The 20,643-nt window shown below is 44.6% G+C and overlaps 2 protein-coding genes across 2 annotated transcripts in view; one reads left to right on the top strand and one right to left on the bottom strand.

Moving 5' to 3' along the window:
* Positions 1–21: 21 nt before the first annotated feature.
* The window catches only part of LOC110177566 (uncharacterized), a 31,888-nt gene continuing 11,266 nt past the window's right edge, over positions 22–20,643 (bottom strand). The window contains exons 2-4 of the mRNA XM_086828745.1: positions 19,177–19,233; positions 2,703–3,206; positions 22–2,640 (exon numbers count right to left, since the gene is read on the bottom strand). Coding sequence (XP_086684871.1) covers positions 539–2,410 — 1,872 coding nt within the window. The 5' untranslated portion in view covers positions 2,411–2,640; positions 2,703–3,206; positions 19,177–19,233 and the 3' untranslated portion in view covers positions 22–538. The remainder of the gene's footprint in view (positions 2,641–2,702; positions 3,207–19,176; positions 19,234–20,643) is intronic.
* On the top strand, positions 14,074–16,501 carry LOC110177629 (uncharacterized). Its single transcript, XM_020944443.2, has 3 exons — positions 14,074–14,713; positions 14,909–15,356; positions 15,921–16,501. The coding sequence occupies exons 2-3, from the start codon at positions 15,348–15,350 to the stop codon at positions 16,461–16,463; spliced, it is 552 nt and encodes a 183-aa protein (XP_020800102.1). The 5' UTR covers positions 14,074–14,713; positions 14,909–15,347; the 3' UTR covers positions 16,464–16,501.

Consider the following 20,643-nt stretch of genomic DNA (forward strand, 5'->3'; position numbering starts at 1 on the left):
TAACTTTCAATCAAATACAAGTTTAAATATTTATTTAAATGTTTATTTAGTAGAAGCATCAAGTACAGTAATCTTTATAAATAGTTTCCGTCTGCGCTTTCGTCTTTGATTTCCGTTTAGCAAGTGTTCTATTACATAGAGACTACTCGGTAATGCTAGGCTAGATGATAAATACAAGATCCTATTCCTTCGCCGCAGACGGAGAAGGAGGAGGATCCACACGCTCACACATACAAAAATTACACAATTATTCAATTACGGACACCGATAATAGTTACGAGTTAGGATTTACGAGTTACGAGTACAGTTTACAACTAGAAGCGTACTAAATTAGCGCGAATGGGAGTGCTTAATGTTGGTGGATATAATTCTAATTGATTTAAATGTAGAGCTTGACTTGGTGGTGGTGTTTATGGGTGAAATATGTAGGTCCCCTACTTGAGTGAAGAAACCAGAGAGAGAGGGAAGGTAATCCTTTGATTACCTTCCATCCCTCAACTAGATTCAATCCGAAAACAACCCTGCCTAGGTGGTGCTCCTACAGATAGCCATGGCCGGCCACCTCGGCCGGTATAAAGCCCTCGCGTCCGTCCCTCGTCCGTATGTAAAACCACTGACGTTGGTCCTTTGACTCCCGACACTCGCATAGCGTTACAATCTCACCCTTGTGTACCGCAATGCTCTCCGTGATGTAGTCCGTGTTGATGGCGACTAGAGTTTGCCGCTGGCCCACCTCCTGCTGCCGACGTAGCGCCTTCAGGCTGGCTTCCGCTTCCGCCTGGTTCTTGGCTGGCTTGTGTTCGTAGGGCGGCGGCAGCGGCACAAATTTTGGATGCAAATGCTGGCCATTCTGGCCGTTGGTGATGTAGGACACATTGGAGAGCCTTCGGGCGGGTTGTGACTGGTGTAGGTGGGTCTGGGTCTGCAGGGTGGGATTCGGTAGCTTCTTGGTTGACTTTTGCTGTTGCTGCAGGGTCACGTACTCGTCCTGGGACGCTCCGCTTCTGACGGAAGCGGAACCGGAAGCCACCTGGCGTGTGGATCGCAGCTGTGCATAGGCCTTTTCCACGAGACGTGGCTTGGAGGCGGCCCGCAGATACAGCTTGTCCACCTGCTGCTCTCCGTACAGGGAGCTCGCCGTGCTGCCTCCTTTCGTCAGTTGGTTATTGTTGCTACTATGGTGATTGTTGTTGTTGTTGTTGATGGCGGTGCTGCTGATCTTGAGGAGCTCCTCCGCTGGCTTTGTGCTTCGTGGAGTTCGTGCACCATCGGACCGGGTACCGCCCCTCAGTCGGATCTCCTTCTCCGAGTCGGTCATGTTGCCACATGGCCGGGGAAAGACATCTGCATTGGACTCCCAGCAGGGAGTGCTCCGCGAGCCGGCTCTCGCCTGCTGCGGCAGAATCCCCAGCGGCAGGCAACAGGCATAGCCCACGTAACCCTCCTCCGCGTGCGGCGTTTGGACATACAGCCAGTTCTGGTTCTTGAACACCGCATTCACCACCATGCCGAGGGGCAGCGGTATCTCCAGCTGGTAGCCGCCGGGTCGTGTCTGGTAGAGGGTGCTGGCCGTGGCCAGGACGACGGGTATGTTGCCCGGCGTGGCCAGCGAGCAGCGCGACAGGAACTCGTCCACGTTGTGAATTTCGTAGCCGAAGCGCTGCACTCGATTGCGATCCCGGCGCTTGCGATGGCGATGACGACGCTGCTGCTGTTGGTGATGGGGTGCAGATCCACCTCCACTGGCGCCTACTCCTCCTCTTTCTCCGCCCTCCGATGCTGCCACCAAACTGGGTTCCGAGTAGGATGTGCATTTCAGTGATTCCGCTCCGGTGACCGATCCCCTGGCCTCGCCCGCCTGTGAGCCACTGGATCGTGCCTGCTGCAATCTGGTGGCCAGTTTCTTGCGGATCTCGTTCCGCTTTCTGGCCAGGAGCAATGCCTCACTGTGGCCATCGCTCCTGGGAGCTCGTTGCGGTGTGCATACGAAAAGCAGCTCTTTGGTGGACGCGGCGGCCACTGGTCCGCCGTTCTGATTACTTCTGGACACGTCCAGCAGGTTCTGGTTGCTGAAGAACTTCTGGTGATTGGCCAGGTGTCCGTTGGGCGGCGCCTGATGGGCGGTGGGCGTGGTGGCATAGCCATTGAGCGGCTCCCCGCCGCTCGGTAGCTGCTTGATCCTGTACCGCTTCTTGGTAACATCCAGCTGCGTAGGCACCGGCTCTGTCCTGACCACCAGGACATCGTTCTCCTTGTGCTCCTGCGCCGCCTCATCCTCATGATGGGGCACCGACTCCTTCTGTGGCGTTGGTGGTGCCGCCTGCGTTTGGGGCGTCTGCTGCTGCTGCTGCTCCCGGAGCACCCAGGTCAATGAGATGCGAGGCCGTCGCAGGCTCAGGTTCTGCCCCATCGCCAGCTGCGGAGTGCTCTTTGCTCGACCACCGGCCACTAGTGGCAGCAGCTCATCGATCTCCACATAGTCCGAGCTATACTCGAAGCTCTCCGGCTCGGGATTGGAAGCTGGAGCGGGATTGGCCGGAGGCGGTGGCGTGGCCGTGAAATTGCCCACGGAACTGTCGCTGCTACCGGGCTGTTGAAGGATTAGGGCGCAGGCGTTCAACAGATCTGGACAATAAGCATCTAAAGAAAGTAGGAGGAGGAGCATTAGTTTGGTTATATGGAATGTCTCCTAACTAGCTTACCCCTCACCCCACGCCTGCGGCGACGCTGGCGTCTGGTAACACTGCCTCCTAGCTCGGAGCAGCTGGACTCGGAGCTGCTGGAGCTGCTGTCTGTGCTGGATGCGAACCGGAGCTGCTGCTGTTGGAGTTCCCTAAGTCTTCGTCGGCGTCGTGCCTGCTGACGTGCTGCTGCTGCTGCTGAGACCTCTGCTGCGGATCTCAGTGGTATGACAGGATGCACAGCATCCTCCAGCTGAACTGGCCCCGATCCTGATCCAGCTGCCCTTGGTCGCTCCGTATAGCTGGGCGGCGGTGTCAGGGGCAGGGGACAGTAGTTGGGAGGTGGCGGCAACTGTATTGAGATGGGAACTCTCAAGGCTGAATCCTCGAGGACGTAGTCGTTTTCCCTGGCCTGCAACTCTATGGTGCTCAGGGGGAGGCTGCCATCAGTGGTTGGAACATTGTTGATAGTGCTACCGGCGACATCGCCACCATTATGGCGATATGTGGGTGACGGTGAGGGAACTGTACAAAAAATTGTATATTAATTTAATTAATTTATTATAAGGCTTAACCAGAAAGGGAGATATGTTTGGCGTGCCAAACAAATTGGATTCCCACTTGAAAACCTTTTACAAAACCCTTATACATCTTAGCAGAAAACCAATTTTAATTAAAATAAGACAGCCTTCAACACCCACAAAGACCCAGACCCAGACTTGGCTGAGATTGAACCGCCCCACCAATAGACACCACTCAGTATTAAAACCCATCGAATACTAGCCACTACTCACCCAGCGTACCCCATCGGACTCTTCACAGGACAATAAAAATTCCAATTATATTAAAGATTCCTTCAATTCAGAAACACTGATGTGGACTCTGTGTAGTCCATCGACTGTCTTTGGGGTCTAACCCACCTAACCCACTCCAGCTGCTGCCCGTAAAGACCATTGAGACGCGATAACGACACCTGGAGCTGTGCAGCCTCGACAACTCCCACACGAAGGGGGGAAGCAGGGAATATTTAAAATATTTGCCAATATAAATGTCAGGAGCAGAGAAGCGATCGGGAATCGGGAAGAGGATCGCCTTCATATGCGGCTATCAAGGCCAAGATCAGCCAGCAAAGGCAAAGGCAAAGGCGAAGGTGAGGATGATGATGAGGATGAGGATGGGGATGGGTATAGGATATAGGTATGGGTACGAGGATGCATGAAGCGTGGCCAATAAAATTCCAAACTGATATGCTCAATGGCAACAACGTGCCACAAGTGAGTAGTAAAATGTCGAAACGTGATGGTATTTCAAAAACAAAAAAAGAAAGATACTCGTACCAAATATTGGATCGTCCCTCTCTCTTTTGCCTTTATTTTTTCCCGCTGCGGATTAGCACATTTGCACAACGTTGAATGGAGGAGAAAATAAAGTCAGGTTTTGGCTGGGATTCGAGATGGACTCACTGCCAGTTACCCTCTCACGAGTTATGGCCAGAGAAACTGCAGCAGTTGCAATTGCCAGACAAATTGTGACAAATTAACAACATGGCCACATGGAACGCCATAAGTATATATTTATGGGGATGACAGCAATGTAAAGAGACAAGATAAACATGGTAAACTCTCAAAGTGATTATGTCAGAAGAGTGGGTTATATTTTATTATTATTAGTTTCTTTATCTTATAATATGAAATTTCCATTTTCTTTAATTTAATTAAACCCCAGCAAACCTACAAGAAAGTGAAGTGAATCCCTTGGTCTTGAAAAGGGAAACTCCCCGAGATCATAACTAAGCCATGATGAAGCGCAGAAAGGACAAGGCCCTGAGCCCTGGCCAAGAGGCCACAAGATCTAGAGAAGGCAAAAATCTGCGGGCCCAGCGGCCACGGCAGCGATGCGACTTCAACGACCTTTGGCGTGGCGATTCCATTGCGGGGGATCTTCCCTCCCTCGACCCCCCCAGGTGTAGCAGCCCAAGGGGGAGGTGGACGGGGTCTGTCTGTCTGTCTGTCTGCCAGTCAGTCAGTCAGTCGGCAGTTGGCGGTTCCGTTGCCCCAGCCCTAATCAGAAAGGTTCAAGCGCAGAGATCGTGCGAGGATTACATGGGGGTGTGACGACAGGCCAGCTCAAAGTCATTCACTCAACTCTGCCGACTTGGAGCTACAAGCTACAAGCTACGAGCAACGAGCTCCAGCTCCAGCTTCAAGCTCCAGAGCCGCTGCTCCAAGTCCATCTCCTGGCTTAACTCCAACTCGATCGTGATGCTGTGGCCTTTAATGGCCTCTACGTGAGACGTGATCGCCACTCAAGACACACTGGCAAATAATTCGGGAATATACTTGGAAATTGGGATAAACTTGAGTGAAAATGGTGGCATAAAAGAAAATAATTAATCATAAAACAAAAGAGGTCTAATGTGGTTTAAAATGTACTAAGCAAACGTTTGAAGACATGCTAAAAAATGAAAGGTATACCAAATCAATGGATATTTACTACATAATATTTTTTGTAGTGCATTTGTACAGCGGTGGAGCGGTTCAGGGCCGGATTAAGGGCGTGGCAAGCGGCTAGGGGCCTATAAAATCGAAAGTGTTGCTCTGGGTCTTGCAGCAGCAGCACCTCAAAAGCGGCGGCCCTCTAATTAAACGCAAACGGCAGGCTGCCAAATTAGCTAATGACAACATTGCGCCGGAAAACAGCAGCAGCATCAGCAGGAGCAACAGCAGCAGCAACTGCAACTACATCAGCAACAGTAACAGCAGCAGCAGCAGCAACACCAAGACTGCAACTGCAACTGCAACTGCTGCAACATCGACATGAGCAAACGCATTGCACAAATCCAAATCACAAATCACAAAGCCAAAGCGGCAACGCCTGCCCAAAAATGGTCAGCTCTCTGACAAATTTGTTTTGCAACTTGTTGGCCCGCCTGCTGCAAATATGGGATGTTGGCCCAACATGAACATGGCCACTGGGGCATTGTGGTCAACGGACCGGCGCGTTCCACAAGGCACCAGTCAAAGCCACCGCACAGCTGTCTGTCACTCCCTGGGATGGAGGAGCCCCTGGTGTCCCGTGTCCAGTCAGTGGACTGGACTGGAGTGGAGTGAACATTGGCCCAGTGCGACTCTCCTCTGGTGATAATAATTCAATCGAGAAATGTCGAAGCGTGCAAATCGAGCAATTGATTTGTGTCTGGGACCGACAGCTAAAAAGGCCTTTGGAATTGATTGCTGTTGCATGTGATTAACGGCCAATTATTGAAGTGTTTTCTTACAAACAAGCAAAAGCTACATAATTCTATGGATTCCTTATAATATTTTATATAAATTGCTTACTTTATGATTTTATTTAGCCTTTCCAGATAACCTTTTAGATATTTCCCAGATTTAGAATGTGGGAAATTAGCCGAGAAAGTCACAACCAGGTCAGGATAATCTCAGGCAAACAACTGAGGAACTCTAGAAATTTTCCAATCAAACCTAATCTCTTGTTTGGCCGCCTTCTCTAGGCCAGATTCCATAGCCAGCCCAGAGTTTGCTGGTGGACAATCGATAACTGTTTTTGGCCGGCGTTTCGCGCACGTCCCTCGCATATATCTCTTAAATGGCAGCCGCAGATAAGACGCACTAATAAGATAAAAACATTTTAATTGCCACTAAACATGGCAGCGCCTCAGACGGACCACTCTCTACCCAATCCCCGCCAGATCCGGTGTCTTGGTGCCGCCGGGCCAGACAACTGTAAAACGGCCACTGCAAAACTACGACTCGCTCGCGGTACAAACTCATTTGACGTTGTCGCGACTAATGGGTTAACCAAACGCCAGGCAGACGTATAAATAAAACCCTGATTTCTTCGGGATTTAATTAAAAAAGAGTCCCGGGCCTCGATCTGCTTCCAGCTTTTAATCTGCCACATCCTCCCAGCACTTAGGCGAGGTGCCAAAAGCAAATTAAAACAGCTTCCGGAGGGATCATCAAATCTTTAACGACCCGACCCCAGTCCAGCAAGTGCTGGCTAGGTCCTGGTCCACACTCATCAAAGTGACCACTAGCCACTAGGTCCAACTGCTCCACGATGGCTATAAAATCCCAGCATCGACTCCTGCCTGATTCTAAGATTTTCCATAGGTGACTTGCTAGTGTTGCTAATTCCACCAATTTTACGCCAATTTGGTAAGAAACTTTACTATGGATTTCTATTTTATATATTTAGTCGGACCTTCGAAGCTTAAGCACATTTCACTTGAAATTCATTTTTGTTTTTATTCCCTTTTAGGCATAAAAAAAACCTCAATTGCAGGTAACATTTTGTTAGTTAGAGGCTCAAAATGCAGTGAAGGAATCATTTTCGACCCTATAAACCATATATATTCTTGATCAGCATCGAATGGCGAATCAATCTAGCCGTGCCCGAAAAGAAAAAAAAAATTTTTTAATTTTTCAAAATTTGAAAATTTTATAAGGGGTTACATCGTTAAAATTTTCAAAATTTGACAAAAAATTGAATTTTTTAAAATTCTTTTTTGAGTATGCAGATTTATTAACCTAAAAAAACTAGCTCAGAACAGTTTTCCGAATTGAAATTAAAGCTTTTTTGACTTAGTTATGGATATTTTAAACATTGATTAGTCATAAAAATTAGCATATGAAATTATTGATAATTATTGATTTACAGAATGCGGTGATGGCCAAATTGCCTGTGATTGCCAAGCGTCATATATTAATTTTCATTTGTGACCACCTCTAATTTGAGCATATTAAAAGCCAGTCGAAGGCAATGCCTAATCCTTGCTGACAGCGACCATGGTGTGTATCTGGGACCTGGATCAGGTGCCAATGCCAACATGCCACTGCCACTGCACGGCCATCAAATGGCTAATTTATGCCAAAAATAATTTACACAAATTTCAGTTTTTACCTTTTCAATTAGCCGGGATCATGTTGCGGCCGGGAGAGCCCCGTTTTATATACTTTTAATGGCCGCTTGGCCTTTGGGTGGTCAAGACATTTCAGAGATTTGAATAGGTGCGATTCCCAAATGCGATCAAAAGTGAATTAAAATCTTTTTATCGACTCGGGATGAACAGCCCTTTTACAAGCTGGAAGGGATTGTGCGTAGGCTGGCGGGGATGCGGTTTGGCTGGGCCATGGCAATAAAATTAAACGTTTGTAAGCTTTGGGTATTTGGTTTTTCGTGCGTGTTTTAAGCGGTTTTAAATATTTATGAGCCCATTTGCCACAGAGCTTGCTTGGGCCACAAAAATATCATTTTATGGCCTTAATAAATTTAAATGTTGTTGGCGGAGAGGCGAAGGTGGAGAGGGAACCGATGCTTAAATGAAAGTGTGCTATTTGCAGGTGAAAGGAGTCGGCAATGGACTGTTCCAGGTTCATTTTAACAAGGACGTTATGGTTGCTTGATTTTTCAATGATTTATTGAAATTATTGGCGAAAATTAAGCACAGCGAAGTATAATTTATAATAAATAATGACCACATTTAATAGGTTGTAAGAGTTTCTTAAAGGTTTAAAGTTGTTCTTTATTTCCTTTTAAATTTTAAGTGTCACCAAGAAAAGTCTACTTCTATTGTCCTGCCTGGGCCGCTCTTATCTCAAGCTTTTTTCTTTGACCAAACCACAGAATCAAATTCAAATTCAACTAGGAAAAGTACCAGCCAAGATGTCCTTGTTGTCCTGTTAAGCCCGCATGTCCAATGACAATCGAACAACTGCCGGCTAGTGCGTATTTATGTCTAGATGAACAACTTTGGAGCACTTGCCTTCCATATGGCCAAGAGGTTAGCAAATACACAGGGAGTTAAATATTGCTCAAGAATATAAAATAGATACTTGTAAAGTCCAAAAAAATTAAATAGCATACCTAAATTTATAGAATCTTTTGTGACTTGCGTTGCCATCAGCACAGAATTGACTTTAGAACCAGCATATGTTTTAAAGAATTGTTTAAATGTAGTAATTATATGATTAATTTTACAAATTAATAAGTTTGGTGTTCAGAAAGTTGAAAATATCATTTAAATTATTTAAATGTAACCCCTAAACTACCATAAAATTTTCTTTTCGTGTCATTGTTGGCCCTTCGAAGCCGAAATCAAGTTAGTGAAAGACAAATGTGCCCCCCTTAGTGGCAGAGTCCTGGTGCCAGTTCCAGGGCCAGGCGTCACGATAAGCGTCAAAGGACATGAAGGCCATAAAAAGCCATGGTTTCCAGCTGGAGGGGGTGCTTTCTTTGCCCAAAACCAAAAAATAAAAAGGGGGGAAGATCAAAGCGAAAAAAGCAATAAGTCCTGCGGGCGGAATGTAAATTGAAATACAGGAAGCTGCCAGCAGAAATGGGGATGAGAACAGAGAGAGAGAGAGAGAGAACTTTGAACCCGAAACGAAACCGGAATCAGCATCCGTCGAATCCTTAACCAAAACCAAATCTGGTTCCGGATCCGGACCTAACCCAACCCGGAAAGGGAAGTACGCGGCACGCAGCACGCACTTTGATTTGCTGGCCAGGATCTCCAGCAAATGGTTTGCTGTTGATGAACCTCAGCGAGGGGACAAATGGATAGGTCTCACTCTCTCTCCAGGAGCAGATGGAGCAAGTGCACTTTGGCCTCTTCGGGAAATATGTCTTCAAGTGCCATCCAAAGCCTTCGAGGGGAAAGGGAAAATCCCTCAATTGCAATTGCAAAAACCCCAAACGAGGAGGAGTTCTTTTAGAGGCCACGAGGAGTCAGAGTCGAAGTTGGAGCTGGAGTTGGAGCCCTTTGTCTTCCTTTGAAATGCCGCGTGCTTTATTAAAATTTCCATCGTGCAGTAGAGTAGGGAGTAGGAGGTGCTGGTGTCCCTTTGGGGACATTGTTATAAATTCCTTTGCTGAAAAATGTGAAAAATGCGCCATGTAAATTATTTCTGCGTCATTTTTTCGCTCTCGCTCGCGCTTTTCTTTTTTTTTATTGTGCATGATAAATTTTTATTGTAATTGGCTGTTGATTTATGGCCCTTGGCCGTCCTCTATAGCCACCATAGACTCCGGGGAGCCGGAATCTCGGACTCAGCCGCGATAACAAGTGCCAGATAAACGATTCTCTTTCAATTTGCCATTAATTAGGCGAAACAGCGGGCGCAGAGGCGCAGCCTCCATCTCGGCAGGCTCAAGCCCGGTCTCAAATGGTTGGGGCATAAAAACTAATCGCGGCATTACAGAAATCATCTATGAAATTGCCCCCGCTGATGCGTAACGTGCACAGGGAGAAAATTGCAATCAAATTTTCTATACTTTATAAGGAGTTTAATCACTCTATGTTATACATTTTAATTTAATGTCTATCCATATTCTAGTTGAAGATGGGAGACATTTCCCCCTTCATTGGATTTACTATTACTCTAAATAATTTCTCTCGGTGTGATCCAGCCCACCCAGGCATCTAAGCAGGAAGTGCAAGCCTGGAGAATAGGCCCCAAATCCAAATCTAAAGCCACATCCCACAACAGACCCATTGTTTGTTAGATGCTCTGCAGTCAAACACCATAAAACTTTATGAACCCTCCTCCATAAGCTTTGGCAGGCAAAAAAGGTTTTCATTTCTACTCCCGCCCAGAAGTGGCAGATTTTTTAATGCCTTGCAAGAGAGATTTCATGGTAATTTCGCCGGGTTATAACAATTTACAAATTATGTAATCGAAATTTATTGCCCAAGCCAAAGAGCTCCTGCTCCGGCTCCTCCTACTCCCACTCCTTGGGGCCATTTCTGGCAGCTCCTCTATTCGCGTTCTTGATTCTAGATTTTCCTGTGGTGCTGCTCGTACTGCTGGGTGGGCCTCCTTTTTGGACATGCACAGGTGGCCCTGATGGCCATCACAGGCTTTGATGTGGGCCACATTTGACTCCCGGCCAGAAGGAACCAAACGGAACGGAATGGATCGAGAGAGGTTTCAACGAGGATGACTTTAGATAAGCGGAAGCCGAGTTATGCCATAAAATCTAAGCTTTTGATGGGGGAAAATCAAAGTCTTGCATAGGCTTTACGCACATTTCATTTGCTTGCTACATTTACTAACAATATCTATTGTTCTTCTGGTAATTACATTAAATCTAGAGCTGGCAATATCTTTTTACGATATCTAGCCAAAGATCACTTAGCCATAAAAGCTCTTTCAGAACTCCAACAAAACCCATTGGAATGGAACTTACTTCCCTTAGAAGGTGACACAAATTGAGTTGTACTAATTCCCCCACTCGAAGCTCTGTCCAAGGACATTAGTTACCTTTCCACCTGTGGAAAGGCACTATGGGCTTCTGGCCCCGAAAGTTCACCACAGATAAATGGCAATTTGTACGCATTAACCTGCAGATCCGCCCTCGAATCTCACAGAGCCGTGACCCATTAGTTACGGCACTTTCCAAACAAACTCCAATAATGCAGCCATTAAATGCCAACTATTCTGCCATCAAGTGCTTTAGTTTGACATAAATCTCGCCTCTCGACCGGATGGGCGAAACTTTTCCTGCCGCCATTGCCACAAATCTGAGCTCGCTCTATCGCCCGGCCAACTTCCCCATTCCAAGCTCCCAATCCCAAGTGGCCACCCCACCCAGTCTCCTGCTCCTGTTTGGAGTTTCAGCAATCCACCAGAATCATCGGACTGTGTCCTGCGAGAGCTTATGTTGCAGCTTTAATTAACGCCAGGTTGTGTGACTGCCTTACCTTTTCAGCCACTCCCGGATCCTACCTCTCAGTTTGGCCAACAGGTGCGGAAAGTTTTGACCAACTAGCCAACTCTGGTCGCATTTCACCCCCTTTTCGACAACTTTGTGCACTGGAAAAAAGTGTTTTCTTTCATAAAGGATGAGGTTTAAAAATGCCAAATTGAGATGAAAGAAAAGTCTCCTGATCAAACTATTTCTTGATATTCAAAAAGACTTTAATGCTTTAAGAAATAATTAAGATAAGGTTTAGGTAGTTCCTACACTAAAATAATATATTTCTTATTCAGGTTTCTGCAATTAAACCCAATATTTCCCCTATTTTCCCTCGGTGCATCCATTTCAATGCCCACCCCAGTGTATTTTTATTTAATTTAGAGTCGCGCATTGCCGGCCAGGACTTTCATGTTGTAATTTCCTCAAATTTACGAGTTTGCTTAGCCCGGATACGGGTTGGGTTTTTGGGTGGCTAGTGCAGGGACTTTTATTTTTTTGGGGCAAGGGAATGGGGATTGAGGATGAGGCTGGGGATGAGGCTGCAGAGCCAGGATTTACGACTCTGCTTGGTTGGGTTAGTTTCAGTGCCTGCCAGTTGGGTTTTCCGGAGTGATCCCTCTCCACTCTCCCTCCATCCAGTCTCCGCTGCGGCTTGTTAGCGCCTCGGCTTTCATTTTATTAGCAGCATCCTCTCTAGGCAACCCCCGCGTTATCCTTCTCAGCCAGATTGCTGTAAATGAGCAACTTTTTGGCCCCATAATCGGGGGAGAGTGTGTGGGTGTGCGGGTGCCTGCTTTTTGGTAATTTCGCATGCAGTTTATGGCTAGGCATAACTAAGGCCACACACAAACAACAAGTCGGCGGCCTGAGCTCATGCAGCTGTTAGCTGTTAGCTGTTAGTTTGTTAGCCATGTTGGAAGCCCCCTGCACAAGAAGCCCCAAAATCCTCATCCTCATCCCGGGACACACACAGGTTGATGACGCCGCTTATAAAAGTTGATCAAAATTATTACTACACCCGGGCAAACAGCCATGAAAGGAGTTAAGAGAAAAGGAACTCAAATAGGGAAGCGACATAATCAATACCCTTTGAAGATAGATAAGTGTTTACTTTAAAAATGATGAAAAAGAAGTAGTAGAAATAAATAGTTATTTATAGTTAAATTTATATTACAATTTTATTGACAAATCAAAGTTTAAAAAACCCATAACTAACCCAAAAATGCATTAATTTCAATTTGGAAAACTTTTCTGTGCTAGTTTTAATAGTGCTTATAAATCTGCATACTCAGTTTTCAAATATACAAAATTCAATTTTTTGTCAAATTTTGACAATTTTAATGATGTAACCCCTTATAAAATTTTCAAATTTTGAAAAAATTTTAAAAATTTAGAATTCAACCGGACATGGCTAGATTAACTCGCCAGGCGATGCTGATCAATAATATATATGGTTTATAGGGTCGGAAACGACTCCTTCATTGAGTTTGAAGCTTCTAACTAAAAATATAATACTCTGCCAGGGTATAACTATATATATAAAAAATATATATATTGTACAAGTAAGTTGCAAGTTTTTGCATCTTTATAAAACTTATGGCTATAATCTAAAACCCCTAACATCCCCTAAACCAAACTTTCTACCCAGTAATACCCTCGACCAGGACATTAAACCAGTGCAAAAGAGGTGAAGGTGAAGGCAAAAGGCATCAACGCACTTAATGTTGAACAGGTCCTGGACGTATCCTTTGGGTATATCCAACAATTAGAGTGCGGCCATGGCCATAAAGTTATAGAATTCATGGCGCACGTTTTCCACAACGCATTTCGGCGTTTACTTATTACTGCAGTTTATCTGCTGGCCTTGCTCCTCCAGACTCCCAAAAAAAACGAGGGTAAAACTTTCTCGGGCCACGTTTCATTAGCCATATGCTATGGATTCTGGAGCCTGGGGTTTTCATGTGCTTTTCGTCCTTCGGTGCTTTTTACGAGTGCACATTCTGGGCGCGATATTAAATCCACATAATGAGCCTGGGGGACTGGGAGTGCACATACTATATGTGTAGTAAGTACACTTGTGCTGGCAGTCACTCAAGCAGAAAAATATATAAGCTAAATTTTTGCTGATTGCCAGCTGCCAATTAATTGCCGAAAGTCGTAAAATTAAATAATAATAACTTTACGATTCCCACAGAGAAATTAATTGAATTAATCTCAAGAGTTATGGTTTGAATAAAGGTTATTGAATGGAAAGTAAAACATCGTTAAATTGAATTGTATAAGGAGGCAAAACCAAACATTAAAGTAAATAAAATTTATTATAGAAGCATGTAGAAAATACCTTTTTATACATTTATGATTTAGTAAGAGATTTATTATTAAAACAAATCACTATAAACTTGAATAACCTAATAAAAGCGCATAAACTAAAATAAACAATAGAAAAGGTATTTGAAAAAGGAAGAATAATTTGTAAAATATGGGATATTTTATAATAGGGAAGGTGAGGCTTTACAAATACGTTAATTAAAAAGATTATTGAACATGTTGTGTAAGGAAATGAGGTAATAACAAGTAGTAATATAAATACTGATATAGGTTAATTATATAACACCTATTCATAAAAACCAAAAGGGAAACTATATGAAATCAAGTTAACTATTTAATTTAGGAAAAGAAACCCCCTTAAAACCCCAAAATAAATCTATAAAAACATCCCCCGGAGGACAGAGAGACGACACCTATTCCCCTGTTACGATACGTTACGCATACGCCCCGTAAACCGGGTGAACCAATGTCCAAGTTACGTATGCTAATGCAATCTATCGCTGGCAAATGCTAATGAAATGCATATTTAATACGCAACGAATTAAGCACTGGCCCCTGGCCACCTCTCGCATGCTTTGTCAGTTAATTAAAGTAATAATGTTAAGTGAAAAATGCAGAAGCAAAATAATACAAAACACGCGCGAATCTATGTCTTTTCCGCATTTCGCGGCATTGCATAAAATGTTGAACAAAGCTTTCGTCTCAATATTGAATGCCATGACTTTGGGATTGGATTTAAGGCGGTGTCGTCGTCGTATGTGAGATTCCATGGTTTACGGAATGGTAATTCCGTTTCGCCGGCTCCCAGAGCCAGCCACCAGAAACGCCGCTTCCGATTTGGATTCAGGAGAAGATCGAATGGAATGGATGAGAGAAGCTGTGGCGAAATGGCGAAAATGTTTTTGTTTGGCGCAAAATACTTGGAGCGCTCCACTGAGCACCGACCGCGCCCCAAAGTTTAAGGCAACACTGAGAGAAAATTGGTAAGTCACCTAGGAAATTAAGATTCTAATGCAATTCTAGTGTAAAGCAAGCTTGCTATGGTTTAAACCTTAATAAAGTCTAAACTGATTAAAGAAACAAGGTCTTAAGTTTTGATAAGTAAGTACTTATTTAACAAATTCTTAAATCTTATCAATATAAAATTAGCAGAAATATTTCCCCCTATTTTCTTTCAGTGTCACAATGCTCTACAAGCTGTAAGCAATAATTAGGCACACGTAACTCAAATGGACGCGACTGTGTGTTTGCTGTGGCGCTGCACATGCAAATGTTGCGGCTCCGCGGAGGCTGCACTGCAATGCAATCGACACCGCCGACGCCATGCCGAAGATAATGATGGATAGGTATTATAGGTGGATGGCTAGGTGTACATATTGGATGTGTATATATGGTGCCATGGTGCACTGAACCTGATTACCGCATCCAAATATAAAAGCCCCATCGATTGCAGCCGGCGAACACAGTGCTGAAAGTGAGTTCGCGCCATTCGGTGGTCCGACTGGACAAACTAAAGGATTAATTAAAGGATCTGCTTAACAAACAAACGGGCAACGTCGGGAATTAACCACAACTGCCAGCAGCAGCATCAGCATCATCAGCAGCACCAGCATTAAAATGACCAAAGTGAGTCAAGAATATCGGAAAAATTTACAAAAAGGACTTGCCAATAAATTAAAACTTTAAGACTTTCCCTACGAGCTCAACATTATTTCAAGAAAATTTGTGAATAATTGTTTAACTGAAACCTGTTATGTTTAAGGCAGTGTGTCAAAAGTATAATGTTAATTCTTGAAAATATAATCCAAGCTATACGTTTGTTTCAATATATCAATATCTTCAAATACTTGAAGATGCTAAGACTAAAACTAAAGCCAAATAGAGATATCCATTTTAATATCCCCTTATAAGTTTTAAACCCAAAGAATAATTTATACTATTTTTAATATATAACCGGATATAACGTCTACATTTTTTAATTGCATCTTATTTTTAATGATGCAATTTTAAAGAGGCAAACAATTAGTTCTGTAACCTTACAACTTCTCAAAATAATTATATCCCTTTAATTGCTGCTCAAAAACGACCTCCAAGTATCTCTTTAAATTTAATTACGAACAAGACACTCCTCTCTTAACCCACACAATTTGCTATTAACCCTCTTTCCCTGAATACTATCTCAAAACACAGGTGACAACGCGAAGTCACTTGTTGGCGGGCAATCTCCTGGCCGTAATGCTCCTGCTAACGGCAACGGGAATTGCGGCGCGCCGCCTGGCCCATCGTCGCCTCATCATCCATGTGCCGGTCAAGACGAAGACACACCATCACACCCACACCGTCTACAAGGTGGTCCATGCACACGGCGGTGGAGGCGGAGGACATGGTGGCATCAAGCAGACAGTATACAAAGTGATGGGCTTCGCCTCCAACGGAGCAGAGCGAAATGGCAACGGGATGTCCAAGGGTTTAGGAGGAGGAGGAGCCAGCGGAGGAGGCAACGGAGGATCCATTGGTTATGGCAGCTACGACCTGGGCAGCATGGGCAGGGGCAAAGGACACGGCGAAATCACGTACGAGGATATGCACGATTGCGAGAGTGGCAAAGTGGCTCCGGCGACCAGGGACATGATTTTCAATCATTACTCGCGACACGGCGAAACCGGTGGATCCGTGGAGGATTACGCTGAGGAGCTGGACGACTTCATAGACCTAAGGGATGCCTACTTGTGAATAAAGACAACTAACGATTTACGGCGTGTATGAGTGTATGTGAAACTTGTGAAATTTTCAATTAATTATAAAATTCCCGCCATCAGAGTCTCCCCATTTCCCCCCAATACTTGCACATTTGCATTGCGAAATTGTTGACAAAGCATCATCATCATCATCAGCTCGACACCGCCACCGAAATTCCAATCCAACAGAATGCGTGTCTTTGTCTTTGAGTCCACAATCCGCATTTGTATTGTTTAATTAGAAAGCACTCGGAGGAGGAGTAGCCGTTGGGGTACCAGGAGGAGGTGGCATTTCTGGCAGGCAGGGATGTGGAGTCCGCGACTGCAGTCGCATACTTGAGGCAAACTTCAAGTATTTGCATGGCTCTCGACTCGCCTCGACGGGCATGCGGCATATTTTAGTGGACAATTAAAAGGAAACGAGCATTGGCACTTGAGCAGAGGAAATATTCAGATTCAAATGCCAGTTTAAGGTACTTTAATCTTAGTCACAGGAAACTACATTAGTAACTAAGGTAACTTTAAGAGGAGTAAGCCCAACGACAAGGTATAAAACATCTCCAACGGCATGGCTTAATCTAGTCTTCTTCAATTTCCTATATATAATATTAACACCCAACTTAGATCCCCTATTCAAATACCTCATAAGTTAGAACTATAATCCGCCTTTCCCAAATAATACCCATTGATCAATCAATTTAATCGCTGCCAAGAGCAGCCATCCGAACTGGAGCATCAGATTGGCATCGGTTTGGCCAGAGCTTGACATAAGGCAGATTGATCACTGGCCGCCCCGGCAGATGTGGCTTTTGCAATGAAGATAAAATCCACTCAAACACGGATGTAGGAAGACCAGGTAAGACACAGGTGCCGCCGTCCCGTCTCCCGTTCGCTGAGCGCGGAATAATTTGCGTGTAATTGAAGGCGACAGCGCGTCACGGGTTCGGGATGATAAATGCGTCTGCCCCCGGGGAGGAGTCGGAGTTGGACTTGGACTTGGAGTCCCTCTCTTCCTCTTTGAGGAAAACCTGATCTTGCCCAGGTAGTTCGGTCCTCTCCTCTGTTTGCATCCAAAGGAGACACGCGACGGGTGGCCTCTTGGTCACTGGTCACTGGTCGCACCTTCAGTGCTGGCGCCAACTGGTCAGGGCAAATGGATGGGGCCTCTTTAAAGGCATTTAGCTGGTAATGACATTTAAGGCCAGCGATATAAATCGCACCGCCACAACATTGTTGCAGTGAAACCAATGAAACCCACGAAAAAGCGCACACGATGCCCACTCCACTTCACTTTTCCCCCCACAGCAGATGAAGTTGTTGGGAACCCCAGCCAGGTCTAATCTGCAACGGACGGACACGTGGTAGAGACACCAGATCGGAGCCAACTAAGCGGATGAGCCAGGGAGACACTGCACTGGGGGAAAATGTTATTAAATTTGAATTAAAGTCATAATAAATCCCTGAGATTATACCATTAATTTGAAGTGAGTAATCAGAGTAATCAGTGATCAGAATGTGTTTTAAACCTATTTAAAATCACCTTTGATTAAGTAAGCGGTTCTGCAGCTTAGGAAACTTCATAATTTCCCACTTTTTCCAAGGAAAAACAGACTTTGTACTGTCTTTAGGCAATTAAGTAAATTAGAGCTCTCCTAAAATCGCAAAATCCTTCTTCCTCTGTATGAGCTGCACTGAGCTGCTTATGTCCAATGATGACGAGCTGAGTCCGCAGAGCTTTGTCCATCAGTGGCTCCTACTCTCGCCCTGTCAGTCACTGTCCTTCTCTGTCCTGGCTTTATTGGATACGTTAAGCCTGTGCACATATTTGCATCCTGGCTGGCCGAATGGCTGGCGGCAACAAAGCGTAAAACGATTTGGCCAAAACCAAAACCAAATAGGCAGTTTGGTTCGAGTTTCCCCAGACTCGGGAGTTACCTTTACAATATATTTTCACCGCTCTGTCTCTCGATATATATATGTATATATATATATATATATATCTGGCCAAATGCTAAATACATTTTGTGTCGTTTTCGTCGGCATTTGATTTGCTTTCCGCTTTGCTTTTCTCTCCCTTTTTTTGAGCCCTGCGGTCTAAATAAATGTATTGATTTTGGCAAATGGCTTTTGCACGGCCAGGAAAAACCTACTACAACTCTATGGGGGATATGTGTGTTGTGTGGGAAATTGGCACAGCTGGAGGTATGAAATTCGCTTTTAATATGCGATTTTTCGCTGGGTTTCTAACACAGAAATTAATAGGCTTAAGATTAGAGTATATAAATCATAATTTAAAAAAACCAAATTCTTTCTATTATCTTGGATTATATTTTTTAATTTCTTGGCTTAAAAATTCCCTATATCTCTATCTGTATCTGTATCCCTTTTCCCTGCAAAGATACACCTTAATTTAAGCTCGTTTAAATCAACCACAGAGAGCATTTAAATTTGAAAAGTCCCATCAATCGACAGTAACTTTTCCTCCCCCTGGTGTTGTGTGTTCATTTCGTGATTGAGGCAATCCCTTCTTCCATTCGACCATCCACTTTCACCCTTTCTCTGCCATGTTTACCCTTTGTCTAGCCTTTGATTTTTCATCATTTTGCAGCCACAATTTTTGGCCATTTGGCTGTGTGCTTAATTGGTTTCATTAGGGAAATATTCGGTTTTCCCATGGAAAGGCTTCATTTTCATCACAAGCCACTTACCTTCCTTCCTTTTCGCCGAGCGGAGGATGCCAAAAAAACGTCGCTCCGGAATCGCACCTGAAAGAAAAAGAAGACCGGGGAAAAGTTAGAAAAAAGTTTCCTTAAAATGGAAACTTGAAGAAGAAAAAGTTTCCACCTTTTTTTATGAAGGTGCCAGGTAAAAAGGGCCAAGAGCCGGTTACACGTGTCGCAGGAGCAACAACATGGCATAATTTCCTACAGAGTGACAACTAAATAAATAGAATAAATAGAAGCTGGTGAGGACTCTTCAGGCAGATGGCAAAGTTTCTCCTGGTAGGTCTGAGGATGCGGGCAGCCACTCCGTCCGAGGCACTAATTTTAACACCATTAATTTGCCAGCCAGGATGCCTGCTGGCTCCTGCTCCAGCCCTGAGATAGAACAGAGAATTTTAAATGAAATGGACACAAGTTTTATTGAATTGACTGGGCGAGAACCCAAGGCCAAGGATGGGGAGGATGCTAGGATTGGAAGGAGCTGTCGTCCGGAAGCGGAAACGCATTACTCTGCTGCTTTGAGATACTGTTCCTGCCCCTTCTCCTAGTCCTGCCCCTGCTCCTAGTCCTGCCCCAGCTCCTACTCATCTTGTTGTTCGTGTGGCCAGCACTTTGCCCCACACGTTTACACGCAAGCTTAGGGCGGCCAAGTGGGTGAGTGCACCAAGGAAAAGTTAAGGATACAGTAGAAGTAATAACAATCCTTTAAATTTTTTAAAAAGCAAAGGAATAATATATCTTTTAAATCATATTTTTAAGTCACAAAATAAGTGTTAAGAGGCCATAACCTGAGCCTAGAATTCAAGTATTAAACCATACCCCAAAATGAAACTTATTACATATTTACAAATCTATACTTTTTATAGCTCCCTGATCTAGCTCTCTCCAATTTTTCTAACAGTGTGATCCTTAAGGACGAAGGGGGGTCCTGCCACCAATCAAAAAGAAGAGCGGAGCAGCCAACCAGAAGTAGAAGTTGTGGCAAAGTTTTTGATTTCATGATATATTTATGGGCATCCGTTGCTGCTGCTACTTTGGGACTCTATCCAATTCCTTTGAGTAATAAACTTGGGGCCCAAAAGGCGGCTCTGCAAAGGATGTGGCTTCCGGCATTAACTAGAAGTTATTAATTTATTTTATATTTTTCCAGTTTCCAGTTACCCTCCTCCAGTACTCTCCTATACAGTTTAAAGTGAAAATATTGCGTATACGCAGCGTTGGCCAGATAATACACTGGCTCCTGCGGTGAACCCACTGTTAACAAACCGATAACAATCGCCAGGAATTTACTCGAATGGCATTTGGTGGTCGAATGTAATTTTTTCGGAAATATCATCCACTCACCGTCGCCCGTCGCAATTTGCCCATTGAAAATGAACCCGATAAGCCGGCACTAATGTCCCGCACAAGGACTCTCGGCGGGATACCTGAGCGGGTAGTTTGATAATGGAA

This window comes from Drosophila serrata, unplaced genomic scaffold (assembly GCF_035046125.1).
Source record: "Drosophila serrata isolate PLE 108 unplaced genomic scaffold, ASM3504612v1 contig_2, whole genome shotgun sequence".
Taxonomy (NCBI): Eukaryota; Metazoa; Arthropoda; class Insecta; order Diptera; family Drosophilidae; genus Drosophila; species Drosophila serrata.